Source organism: Nilaparvata lugens, chromosome X, assembly GCF_014356525.2.
Source record: "Nilaparvata lugens isolate BPH chromosome X, ASM1435652v1, whole genome shotgun sequence".
NCBI lineage: Eukaryota > Metazoa > Arthropoda > Insecta > Hemiptera > Delphacidae > Nilaparvata > Nilaparvata lugens.
Genome location: NC_052518.1, coordinates 5212339 through 5226235, shown reverse-complemented (window position 1 = coordinate 5226235; position 13897 = coordinate 5212339). Strand labels below are relative to the sequence as shown.

The 13897-nt window shown below is 35.9% G+C and overlaps 1 protein-coding gene across 5 annotated transcripts in view; it reads right to left on the bottom strand.

The window, feature by feature from the left end:
* Positions 1–13897, bottom strand: part of LOC111060112 (IQ motif and SEC7 domain-containing protein 1) — a 56203-nt gene that overhangs the window by 17542 nt on the left and 24764 nt on the right. For all 5 annotated transcript variants that reach the window (XM_039442288.1, XM_039442284.1, XM_039442285.1 and 2 more), the window contains 4 exons: positions 12527–12744; positions 11222–11511; positions 8025–8164; positions 5204–5426 (listed from right to left, as the gene is read on the bottom strand). In XM_039442288.1, the coding sequence (XP_039298222.1) occupies positions 5204–5426; positions 8025–8164; positions 11222–11511; positions 12527–12744 (871 nt within the window). The remainder of the gene's footprint in view (positions 1–5203; positions 5427–8024; positions 8165–11221; positions 11512–12526; positions 12745–13897) is intronic.

Genomic DNA, 13897 nt, shown 5'->3' with positions numbered 1-13897 from the left:
ATTCTTTGCGTTCTGTAATCAGTGCAGCAATGGCCACTTTTCAACGTAACTGCAGGAAATAGCTATTTATGTATCAACAGCGTAAAGCGAGACTTTATCGCCCGCGCAAAACAGTTATCACGCGACGCGAAGCGGAGCGTAATAATTTTGCAAGAGCGATAAAGAAGCATTACGCGCGAATTACATACAAAATTTTTCTACAACTGCACAAACCTGTTAAATCACTTATATCTGGCGGATTTTATAATAAATCGTCTACACTGATATACATCATGGCTGTAGAATCGGTACAACTACCGACTTTTTAGGTTAAGATCTGACCGAGAGTGGTTTGTCTTTTGGCGAGCTGCTTATCATCAGCTGATTAGCGAGCGTAAAGAAACTCTTCTGCGCATGCGCGAATGATTTGCGAGCGTAAAGAAAATCTACTGCGCAGACGCAGATGGTTAGCGAGCGAAAAAGTAGATTCACCTCAGAAATAATCTGTTTTACGAGGAGAATTGAGTATGTAAATTCTTTCTTTACACGCAGTTGTAGAAAAATATTATTATAAAAACAATAGAGAATAATTTGATAACAATAATTATAAACATTTTCATGACAGAGCACTGTCTTGGGTCGATATATTAAAATTTTTTAGTGAGGTCCACGTTATGATGGCAGTATTTGATTAACTTGGGTGTTGCGATCTTTGTCTATCATTCGACAAAGCAGATAGTGCAATCCTTCTCTACCTCCAATGATGCCGGGTAGTTTTTTAACAATGTAGAAATATAAACAATTAACAAAATATTCAATCTGAATAATGAAAATGTACAAGTATTATTCTATTTTACTCTTGAAGAATAAATACAATATTGACTATTTTGAACAAGAATGAAAACTAAATCTTACATAAGATATAGTGGTATCAGCTATCCTCTATAGAAGGCAGTGGTAAGGAAGAGATTCGGCAACGCTGATCGCAAGCATCTCCATAAATGTACAGGCATTGAACTGACTAAACGACATGAAAGAGATAAGCCTGTTGCCCCTTTCCTAATCATTCATAATGAGTTAAGAATCATATTGTACTGAGTGGCGCACGATATGATCCATCATTTAGTTCATCAATAATTTTTCATGTTGGTAATTATTTTGATGTTTTAGGTTAGCAGACGTGACAGCGCTACATAGAAAGTTGTTTTGAGTGACCAAATGATTCGTTCCTTCAAACAGCCGTTCTAACATGGCCGACTGTCTGTTGAAGGGTCGATGACAAACGAGGCAAACGACAGAAGAGTCCTGCGACAGTCAAGACCAGCGATGGTCGAGACCGGCGACATTTGAGGCCAGCGACGGTAGAGGACTCCTGAAAAAGTGGCCTCAAATGTCGCCTGCGTTAGGCGACAGTTGAGGCCACTCTAATTTTTGTACAGCCCCGACAGTCGAGACCTGCGACGGCAGAGGACTCCTGAAAAAGTGGCCTCAAATGTCGCCTGCGCTAGGCTCTCCAGAATGGTAGACAGCACCAAAAGAATATTATCATTTAATTTGTATGGATTTACCAGCAATTGAATAATATCCCATTATTCCTTCCATATTATGAATAAGTATTGTAACTTTACAACTGTAAATAAACCTTAGTTGCTTCATCATAAAAAACAAAATTTTCAAACTCGTAAATACCTTTTTGATACTTGGATGTCAAATTCTCAGTTCATGATAGATGTAGGATATTATTCTACAAATCAATATCCTGTTACAAATCAATAACTTTTATCAATTTCACACATTCATAGGATGTGTCCTCAACTGTCGCCTGCTGCAAGCGAGTCTCTAATTTTTGTACAGGCCCGACAGTCGAGACCAGCGACATTCGAGGCCAGCGACGGTAGAGGACTCCTGAAAAAGAGGCCTCAAATGTCGCCTGCGTTAGGCGACAGTTGAGGCCACTCTAATTTTCGTACACTCCCGACAGTCGAGGCCTACGACCGTAGAGGACTGTAAAACAGTCCTCTACGGTCGTAGGCCTCGAATGTCATCGGTCTCGACTGTCGCGCCCCCCTGTTGAACAGTAGGGCCATTCTTTTTCGAACAGACTGGTGAACGTTATCTAAACGTGCTGCATAACAATTTTGTTCCTCAGCTTATCGCAAAAGGGTTTTGATTAGAGAATCAGTGGTTCATGCAGGATGGAGCCAGACCACACACGGCTAATGTTGATTTAGACTTTATGAAAATTTCAACCAAAATGTAATTTCAAACCGATTTCCGAATCGTTTTGCGTGTGGGCATAACTGACCCCAAAGCAGTCCTGATTTAAATCCATGCAACTATTTTCTTTGGGGATTTCTAAAGGAGAAGATCTTTGCTAAACATCCTAAAACACTGATGGGTCTGCGAGTGCTAATCACTGATGCATGTAACGAGATAACCGTGGATATGTGTCGCCGAGTCACTGTCAATAACATAGGCGTGGATATGTGTCGCCGAGTCACTGTCAATAACATAGGCGTGAATATGTGTCGCCGAGTCACTGTCAATAACATAGGCGTGGATATGTGTCGCCGAGTCACTGTCAATAACATAGGCGTGGATATGTGTCGCCGAGTCACTGTCAATAACATAGGCGTGGATATGTGTCGCCGAGTCACAGTCAATAACATAGGCGTGGATATGTGTCGCCGAGTCACTGTCAATACATAGGCGTGGATATGTGTCGCGAGTCACTGTCAATAACATAGGCGTGGATATGTGTCGCCGAGTCACTGTCAATAACATAGGCGTGGATATGTGTCGCCGAGTCACTGTCAATAACATAGGCGTGGATATGTGTCGCCGAGTCACTGTCAATAACATAGGCGTGGATATGTGTCGCCGACTCACTGTCAATAACATAGGCGTGGATATGTGTCGCCGAGTCACTGTCAATAACATAGGCGTGGATATGTGTCGCCGAGTCACTGTCAATAACATAGGCGTGGATATGTGTCGCCGAGTCACTGTCAATAACATAGGCGTGGATGTGTCGCCGAGTCACTGTCAATAACAGAGGCGTGGATATGTGTCGCCGAGTCACTGTCAATAACAGAGGCGTGGATATGTGTCGCCGAGTCACTGTCAATAACAGAGGCGTGGATATGTGTCGCCGAGTCACTGTCAATAACATAGGCGTGGATGTGTCGCCGAGTCACTGTCAATAACAGAGGCGTGGATATGTGTCGCCGAGTCACTGTCAATAACAGAGGCGTGGATATGTGTCGCCGAGTCACTGTCAATAACATAGGCGTGGATATGTGTCGCCGAGTCACTGTCAATAACATAGGCGTGGATATGTGTCGCCGAGTCACTGTCAATAACATAGGCGTGGATATGTGTCGCCGAGTCACTGTCAATAACAGAGGCGTGGATATGTGTCGCCGAGTCACTGTCAATAACAGAGGCGTGGATATGTGTCGCCGAGTCACTGTCAATAACATAGGCGTGGATATGTGTCGCCGAGTCACTGTCAATAACAGAGGTTTGGATATGTGTCGCCGAGTCACTGTCAATAACAGAGGCGTTTGTGTTGAAGCAGTTATCAGACAACAAGGTGGCCACATTCAACATAAGTAATGGTCACAAACTAATCTCCACGTATACAGTACACAAGTTATATCTTTTCAATTCAATGCAAATATTTTTATTCAACAAATGTACAGATACATTGATTGAATAATGTCATATATAATAAAATAACAAAACACACAATAAGAAATTCATTACAATCAAATCTGTAAAAATTCTTCAAATGAATATAAGGACAATCCTATCAGATATTTCTTCAGCTTAGCTCTAAAAATTGTCAACTCCTCTATGGACTTTAAATTTCGGGGCAGCATGTTAAAATATTCATCTCCCATGAAAGTTGTCTTCATTTTGAAAAATTCTAAATTATGTCTCTGTACGATTCTTCCAGATCTAGTATTATATCTATGTGAAATACTACTTCTCTTTTCTAAATCAGTGAATTTTTTAAAGTACATTATGACATCAAAAACATATTGCCCATAGACTGTCAATATGCCTAGCTGAAAAAAAATTGTTTCACTGAGTCCCTCCTTTTAATGTTCATGATAATTATTCTCAGTGCTCTTTTCTGCTGAACTAATATTTTGTCCAAGTTTGTTTTCGATGTGTATCCATACATACACAGGCCGTAAGCTATATTGGAATGAACCAATGTGTAGTAAATTGCTTTCAGAGCATTCAGCCCACACACACTGGTCATACACCTAACAGCAATAGTATATTTCGCACCTAGGGCAGAAAATGAGACATTTCCGGCTCGAAATCCGTTTTCAAGTCCGAGGCCGTAGGCCGAGGACTAGAAAAGATTGAGAGCTGGAAAAACATTTTTGCCCGTGGTGCGAACGCTATTTTTCGCCACACAGAAAAATAAACAATATATATGAGAATAATTGTTTATTAACCACTTCCGAAAGCAAAAGTGGAAGGTCATAGCTCTAGCAAACCTGAGGTAATCTGAATATCAGGAAATTGTCCAAGTATTTTTTTTTATTCTGATTTGTTTAAATAACCTAAAAGATTATGTTCAATTATGTGGGAGGTTGAGTTTATACTTTTTTATTCTTTCAAATGACAATAAGATGATATTATTATGAATGTTTTGTTTCTTGAATAATGAAAACAAAATGAAAAGTTTTTTGATCAGCTGTTTTAGTGCACTTGAAATTTGGACAATCTGGATGTCAACAATGCTTGTTATCGTCGACTGTGGAAGTTGAGGTTAGAAGTCCTATCCTACTCTGAAAATTGAATCTGAATAGTTTATAATATCTTATTTGTATTTCATTCATCCAAATAAAATGAAAGTATCTTATTGCAGACTATTTTATTCAATTCTAGAAGCATAAACTGATTCCGTTTCATAAACCATTTTGTAAACACGTTCACATAAAATCACAATCAGCTGACTTCAAGGTTATTTTACAGCCCTAGGGCCGTAAAACTTTTACCGGCCTGGTCAGAAAACAATCATTTTCGGCCTCCATATGACGCACGAAAACCAGCTCATTACATCCAAGTGGGGCGAAAACTCATTTTTCTGTATTGTTTTTACAATAAACTAAATGTTGGATCATATGGTGCGGTGCGCCACTCTATATCTATGAATGTGTATAAATAGATAAAACAAGTGAATTAAAATGAGAATACTCACATGCAACTTCGAATAAGGAAACAACCAAACCCGACAGGGAGAAACTTTGCCGGAACGTATAGGTAACTGAATTCTTCTTTTTGCTCAATATTTTTGTTATAACCAGCAGATCGTTGAATAGAAATACTTCTCTTTGATGTACGGAACGTTCTTTCTTATAAATGTCAGCCACTTCATAAAGCCGACAATAACATACCAACCGCCGATGAGGGAGTGCCAAGTTCTGCCCAAACAAACAACCAAAATAAATATTATCTATCTTAACAAAAATATTCAACTAAAAATTCAACATAATTTGCAATGATAGTTGTTAGATACCTTAATAGTAGGCTGAGAAAAACGATTTATGTGTTCAACCAGCTTAGGGGAATCCTCAATATAAATCATTTGAGAACAGTGTATTACTCTGTAATTGTATTATGCGTACATTCAGTCCATTATTTCCTACGGTATTGTCCTTTGGGGAAGTGCACCCAAAGCGTTGTTAGATCAAATATCAGTGACTCAGAAAACTATAATAAAAGTTGGCCTTGGTCTATGCAGAAGATTTCCATCCGTACGATTGTTTCAGGTCTTCAACGTTTTCAGAATCAGGCAGCTATTCATTAAATCAGTACTGATGTACATGTTCAATAATAAAATATATTTCAATTCAGAGTCCAATCATCATTACATGACAAGACATTCCCGCTTTCATCACTCGGGTCTTCAACGAAACACCCGTTCAGCCTGTGATAGGAATATATCGTACCTATGCCACACTATTATGAATAATATTCCTCAAGAAATAAGTCAGCCGGGCGCATGTAGTTTCTCAAAATATAAATCAATAATTACAAATTGGATAAAAACGCTGAATGAAGATCAATGTGAACGGCTACTTCAATCTATTTATCAATAGTATATTGGTTACTTCTAATGTTTGGATATTCTCTTTGACCACTTATATTCTCTTTATTCACTTGGGATAGTTGCAATAAGATAAATTAAACCACAATAAAATATGCTAAAACATTGTTGAACTGGATTAAACTAGGAATATTATTATCATAAATATAATATAGATATATATGATAGGGAATAGGATAAGGTATTAATAGTATTATTTGTATTACATATCTCAAGTTGTGTATTTGCTCTGTTGAAATATTATTGTAAATTGTGTAAATTTTGCTGAAATAAATTCAACATAATTTGCAATCAGGGGCCTATTTCATAAAACTTACAGGGTCTGTATAGGAGGTAGCTTCCCTGTATTATTAGTTGAAATTAAAATTGTGTGTTCCATAAAATTTTAGCAATTTAAAGTGATCTGTATTACAGGAACATACTGTGTTATACTGTTACTGTAATTTGTTTTATAAAGGTCTGGCCTGTATTACAGGACCTGTAAATTGAATAAAATTTTATTATAGTTCAAAACACCATACAAGTTTTAGAAGCATCGATTATTCTATTCAGTTACAAGATTCATTATTGAATTGAATGACGGAGTTAGGACTCTAGGTCCTCTCTACACACAACCATAATCTATTGCATAGATTTGTAAATATGAAATGTATAAATAGACAAAGATCAGCTCTACAGATGGAGGGAATATTATTGTTCAATAAAATTCAATCAATAACTAAATGCAACTTTAACTATTCCTCTTTTAATAGAACTTTCAATGCTTTGAAAGAAATGTTTTCAATAGAAAACATTCCAATTATTTCAATAGAACAGCTGACATATCAGCTGTGCGATTTCTCCTGTTCAATCTGTTAAGGTGCGTACAGATTTACGCGCCGCGAACATGAGCAATTCATTTTTAATGAGCTGATGCCAAGCTTTTTATATTTTTGTTCTTCAATGTATGACCTATGTGAAGGAAAACTTGAATAATTTTATTGAGCAGGGAATATCCCATGAACATCAAACTAGAGGCAGGAACAACTTAATCACCAACCGCTACGAGTATGCTAGCACGCAAAAAACATTCCTATTCATTGGTGTGAAGCTTTTTAATTCGCTCTCTGAACAATTTAGAGGTTTGCAAAATCTAGTTTTCAAGCGGAGGCTGAAAATATTCCTAATCAGTACCCCCATTTACTCTTTCCAGGAGTTCTATGAACTGGCTAGGACTTTGTATAATTATTAATATTATGTTGAGGTACCTACATTAAGTAAATACTGTATCAACTACTGCTACTTTTCATTTTTGTTTGTTTGTTTTTATTTGTGTGACTGCATTGTATTTCAAGACCAGAATATCTTATATTTGAATATATTTCTTTGTTTGGACATGATATTAATATATCATGATATTGTAGTTCTTTTAGAATAGTATGTTTCCAATTATTGTATTGTATGTGTAACATTTGCTGTATATTGTGACGGAGGTAATGCTTCTGAAGACCTCAGAAGCGGTTACAATAAAACTTATTCTATTCTATATCTGTATCTTACCGTTTCTGTAAAAATACAGATATAATCAGCTGATTAGAAGTGAATTGCTCATGTTCGCGGCGCGTATATCTGTACGCACCTTTAAAGTAGGGCAAACATTATTTTTATCTTGGTTTCAAGTAAAATTTATAATATTTTTTAAAATTGTGATAGAAGTTTCTTGTTTGGTTTTGTGTTTGGAACTAAAAATTCAGATAAGTTCAAAATTCTAGTTGATACATTTTTTGGACTTGAAATTGTATCAAATTATGAACACTACATAGCCTCTGGAGTGTTTATTTTAAATTAAGGTTGAAAGCAGTTTTGGGCAAATACCTGAATTGTATCTATTGTCTATGAATAAAAAAATACAGTAAAGTGAGAAATGTGTTACCGGTTTCTTGCCAACAATAGTGGATTGAACTTTCAAAACTTGAGTGACATGATCTGATCCTGGTTTGAATTCATTCGCTTTCACTCTTTCATAAATTCCAATCAGCATATCGCGGTCCACATCACAGCAATCATCCACACCTACAAACAAAAACAACATCAGATAACGGATAACCTACAATTGTTTTGAGATTAGAATAACTAGTAGTTCTGCAAACAGTAGACCTCGCTCATGAATACAACTTTCAATCTAATGAGAAGGGCCAGTACAGTATATTGTGAAGATTTAGCCATGTCATCTATTATTTTCTCCATTGAAAGTGCTAGAGACACTGTTTGCAGGGACACCGGACTTATCAAGGAGGTACCTTTATATCGTCTCCATATTTACAATATTAACATACATTACAACTTTTTCTAATAAGAAATCGGTCAACTGACGGGAAAATGGAATTTGCAGTATAGGCAATTTAGACGATGAATCGTCTCACAGACGATGGTGAGACGGAAAATGATTCTAAATAAGATGGGTTTGCTGGTGACAATGACAGGAGGTTGCTAATGATGTTTTTCCTGAAAAGTGGATTCAATCAGGACCTCTACTGAATACTAAATATTTAGGAGGTTCTGATTCAATGTTATAGCTTGTTATGCAGAATGTTAATGCTCACAAATCAGTTTCCGATCTCATAACAAAAGGAAAACAAAAAAATTGACACTGTAGAGCGACACAAAAATGCATACAATACAATAATTTATTGTACCTGATAAACTGAAAATTCTGTTAAAAAATAACTAAAATAATAACTGATAGTTATGAATAAAAGAAGTTGGAGATTGAAGAAATGTTTATGATGTTAAATATTGTCTACAACTAAATAGTTGTTGATTTATTAGTTGATTAATTTTTATGATGATAACAATAGTCCACAACTAAAATAGTTGACTTTTCTGTAACATAGACAATAATAGTTATTTATGTATTGAGAGCATAAAACTCGACTTTATCGCTGGAATCACAAATACATTTTTTTCTACAACTGCAGTCTTGGACTCCAATACAATAAAGAGTTTTTTTTAATAATTTATCCAATTAATTTGATAATAATAATCATAATAATTCATGTTATAATTATTTATATTATTAGAATAAGATAAAACAAAGTATCGTTTGCAAAAAAAACCGGTCGAAACGAGATTCGAACCTGGGTCACACAGTGCGAGATCCAACGCTCCAGCTCTCTACACTACCGTGAGTTGTTGTTACTGAAGGCGAAAAAGTAGGAACATGAATTGCTGTATCTTCAAAGAAGCCAGATAACAAAAAGTACTTCCAGGATGGAGTTGGTCTGCGGTTTTTTAAATTACAAAAAAAACGGAGGTCTTATCAAAAATTGTTACACATACGTTTCTGCGCCTTGTTTCAAAGAGCTTGCATACCAAATTTCATCCAAATCGGACAATGATTGCGACCGCGATCAAACTGCGGTACCAACAAACAGACAAAAGCCGATCGAGTCGAAACTAAGAACTCAGCTTCGCTTTGATCAATAATCCAAATTTATTCTTCTTCGATGGCGCTACAGCCCAAATCGAGCCCTGGCCTCCTCAATACTGCGCCTCCATCCATCACGATCTCTTGCCTTCCTTCTCCAATTCCTGATGCGAAGAAGTTGTGCTGCATCCTTTGAGATGCCATCCATCCATCTCGGTCTTGACTTTCCCACCGGTCTTCTGCCTCCTGGTTGTCCCATATATATTTTCCTGGGAGACTGAGTGTCTGGCATCCGCTCCACATGCCCTGCCCATCAGTCTGACATATACAGACAGGGACGGCTCTTTATAGAGTGCAGATAATTCATTGTTGTTTCTTATTCGCCAGACACCCTCATCACACACAGGTCCGTATATTCTACCCAGCATTTTCGTTTCTCAGCGGTCTAGATTTGCTGCAGCCTTGGATGATAATATCCACACTTCACTTCCATAAGTGACCACTGTGAGTATTATAGTTTCATATATTCTGATCTTTATGCTCCTATGGACGCTTCTTGACTTGAATATCTGCAGCATAGAGAGGAATGTTTTGTTTCCTGCATTGAGCCGTTTTTGTACTTCTTTCATCTCATCACTGTCATCTGCTATGTTAAGGCTGTGCAAAGGCTAAAAATAAACTTTCTACTCGTCATATTTTTCAAAGTTTTTCGATTTGTATATCATCAAGGTATCGAAATGAAAAAGTTTTCTCAGGAAAACATTTTTTCTGATCATTACTTTGTGAGATATGAGCGCCCAAAAGTTTAAATTTTTGGGACAGGACATTTCGAATTTGGTAAGAAATAAATCCATGAGATTTAGAGGATAGATTCTTCATGGTATTGTTGATCTAGTAAAACAAAAATTTTCTGAAAATATCAGTTTTTAAGATATTCAATTTACTAAAAATAACCAAAAATAACTTTTAGTTGAGTTATTTTTGGTAAATTGAATAACTTTTTCAAAAATTGATATTTTCAGAAAATTTTTGTTTTACTAGATCAACAATACCATGTAGAATCCATCCTCTAAATCTCATGGATTTATCTCTTACCGAATTTGAAATGTTCTGTCCCAAAAATTCAAACTTCAGTTCAATTTCTTAGTCTTTTTCATTCAATATGAATAATTACCACAATATCAACTTCTCAACTACACAAAAAATGATAGAAATGCCGTAGTAAGGAATTGATAAAGATTCAATATAATATGCATAATCATGGACTACTGTATCTAAATTACAATAATGCATGAGAAGTTTATCAGTTACAACATAAATTTAGAAGTTTAAAAGTTGAGAAACTTCTCGACTAATTAAACCATGATAGAAATGCCAGGAAAATTTCACCTGAACATGAAACATGATTGTTTCAGAATGGAAAGCTTCAGGTGTACAAGCATATTATACTATAGTGAGGTCCACGTTATAATGGCAGTAGATAAAGATAGAAGAATAGCGATGCCGATTCTCTGCATTAATTAATAATATTTCTACACTGTCAAAAACATAATTGGCATCGTTGTGAACCTAGAAAAGGATAGTACCACCGGTTATGTCAAATGATAGACAAGGATAGCAAAACCAAAGTTGATCAAATACTGTCATTATAACGTGGACCTCACTATAGAAAACGATTTTCTCAATAATTTTAAATTTCTTACCTCGAAGATTTTTGATGAAATCTTCAAGCTTCATTCGTCTTTCTGGTTTCAAGTTTGGAGTGTGGAGATCTGTGTTTAACATTATGATTGCAAATGCCAAGACAAACACGGTGTCTAAATTACGTAGCCTAGCAACCACATCTCTGTTACAATGACAATATCTGTGACTAAATACTTCCATTAGTCGTTCAATTTTTTGTGCCTCGCCTGGCATTCGGAAAAACGTCTGGAATTTTCTCAGTGCAACATCAACTTGCATTCCCGACAGATCCAATTCTTGAGCGAAACAACTAAAAAAAAGAAAACACAATTTACAATTGATAGCAGTTATGTTAAAAATACTTTCTACTGTTCATATAATAAGATTCCATTTTAAATGATTAGCTTAAGAATTAGAATCAGTTAATATGTGAAAAACAATTCACAATTGATAGCAGTTATGTTAAAAATACTTTCTACTGTTCATATAATAAAATTCCATTTTAAATGATTAGCTTAAGAATTAGAATCAGTTAATATGTGAAAAACAATTCACAATTGATAGCAGTTATGTATGCATAGCTTGTAATAATTATGAGAAAAGATAGCATCGAAATTGCACTGTCAACTCAAGCCGATAGTCCCAGTGGTACTTCTTCGAAAAGATATGTGACACTGGTAGTCTCTCATACTGTACCGTTCTTACACTTTCACCCCAACAAAACAGTAATAAAAGACAGTAGTCGACAGTAATCGGCTTGAGTTAGCATTGAAATTTGGAACATTAACCACCTCAGGGGATATCTTATTGAGCTATCTTTTCTCTATGATTATAATTAGTAATATGACTCTTAGTTTATCAGAGATTGACAATGGTGTAATAACCGAAACCGGTCTTTCTAAGTATCAATAAATCTGTGGTTTTTGACAATTTCTTAGTCTTTTTCATTCAATATGAATAATTACCACAATATCAACTTCTCAACTACACAAAAAAATAATATGACTCTTATTACTAGCATGTAACCACTGGGGAGTAGGGATGTTAAGCCGGTTCTGGAACCACCGGCGATGAGCAGCCTAATTTAACCTAACCTAACCTAACCTAACCCAACCTAACCTCCTACTCCTCCTCCTTGTTGATAATAGTGTTGATAATACAAGAGGAGGAGGAGGAGGAAGAGGTTAGGTTGGGTTAGGTTAGGTTAGGTTGGGTTAGGTTAGGTTAGGTTAGGTTAAATTAGGCTGCTCATCGCCGGTGGTTCCAGAACCGGCTTAACATCCCTACTCTGGGAAAAATTTGGTGTTAAAAGTAATGAGACTTACTCTAAAGTAGCATTGTTGAAAGGATTCTGCAGGTTGCCTAGGTATTCTCCGATCATTTGTTTGCTGAGACCTTTTCTTGAAATGAGGAATCTGGCAACACCTTGTGGCGAATTCTCCAGGAAACCCCGTCTTACCAGGTAACTTATGCCCCTTTCCGGCTTCTTATTGAAAAGATTGAGTCCGACTCTGTATTGACGCTTCCTCAAAGTTTCTGAAACCTTTTGAGAGTTTGATATTAAAGATTGAGTTGGGAACATAATTGTTTATGGAACTCAACTCCAATATTAATTTACATACTGATAAAACATCTATTACCAGCAAAAAATCAACACTAACACTCCAATATTAATTTACATACAAACAACAATTACCAACAAAAAATCAACACTAACTCTACATTAAGCTGCGTTTACATTGGTCAAATTTCCTTGAATTCAAGTTTTCATAACCTCAAAAGTATATACTTGGTTACACAAATTTTTGTTGGAAATCAACTATTTTGTTTTCTTGAATAAGATCTTTCATGGAACTGAAATTAATTATACACCTGGTATTGTAGTATAGTATCTTAAGTCACAAGGATGGGAAGAGGCCTTTTGCAGGCGAGAATGATGTTTCTAGTCGAGGCGTTAGCCGAGACTAGAATTTCATTCGAGCACTGCAAAAGACATTCACGTCCAAGTAACTTACACTATTTTTTGTCATAGTAATATAGAAAAGAATAATTGAGAAACAGAAAACATTACCTGCTTGTATTGACATTACTACATGCATTCTATAAACATAACCTAGTTTACAAGTTTCGAATCAGGAATTTCTTGATTGTAGTTGACAAAATTTCCACCTGGAGCGCTAAAAGGCGGTTTTCGTACCAGTTTTGCCATTCCTAATTCGGAACTAGGAAACATACTCGACTGTAAAGAAAACATATAATTTTATTACAGTATAGTATACTGTAATGAGAATCATATGTTTATTTGTTCTACAATCAGCTGTTTACCGGCTTGATTTCATGGATGTAAAACAGCTGAAATCGAATGACTATGACAAAAAATATTAAATATGATTACATTATTATGAAGTAAAAAAACTAATCAGTATCTAAGAAGTTCTCTTCTTACTTTCCTATTTGTTGTTTCTATAAATTCTACATTGACTGACAACTTTTCCTATCTCATTTTCCCATTAGTAGGTTGGATTGTACCTTCAAGATTCAAGTTGAATCCAAAAGCCAAACATGTTCAACATCTACTTGAATCAACAGAAATTTGAGAAGGGTCTACATTAGTAAATTTAAGTTTCTGTAGGCCTACTTGTAAACTAGACTTCAGGTTTGTAAAGTACATTCATTTTACACAAACGTCAAGAAAA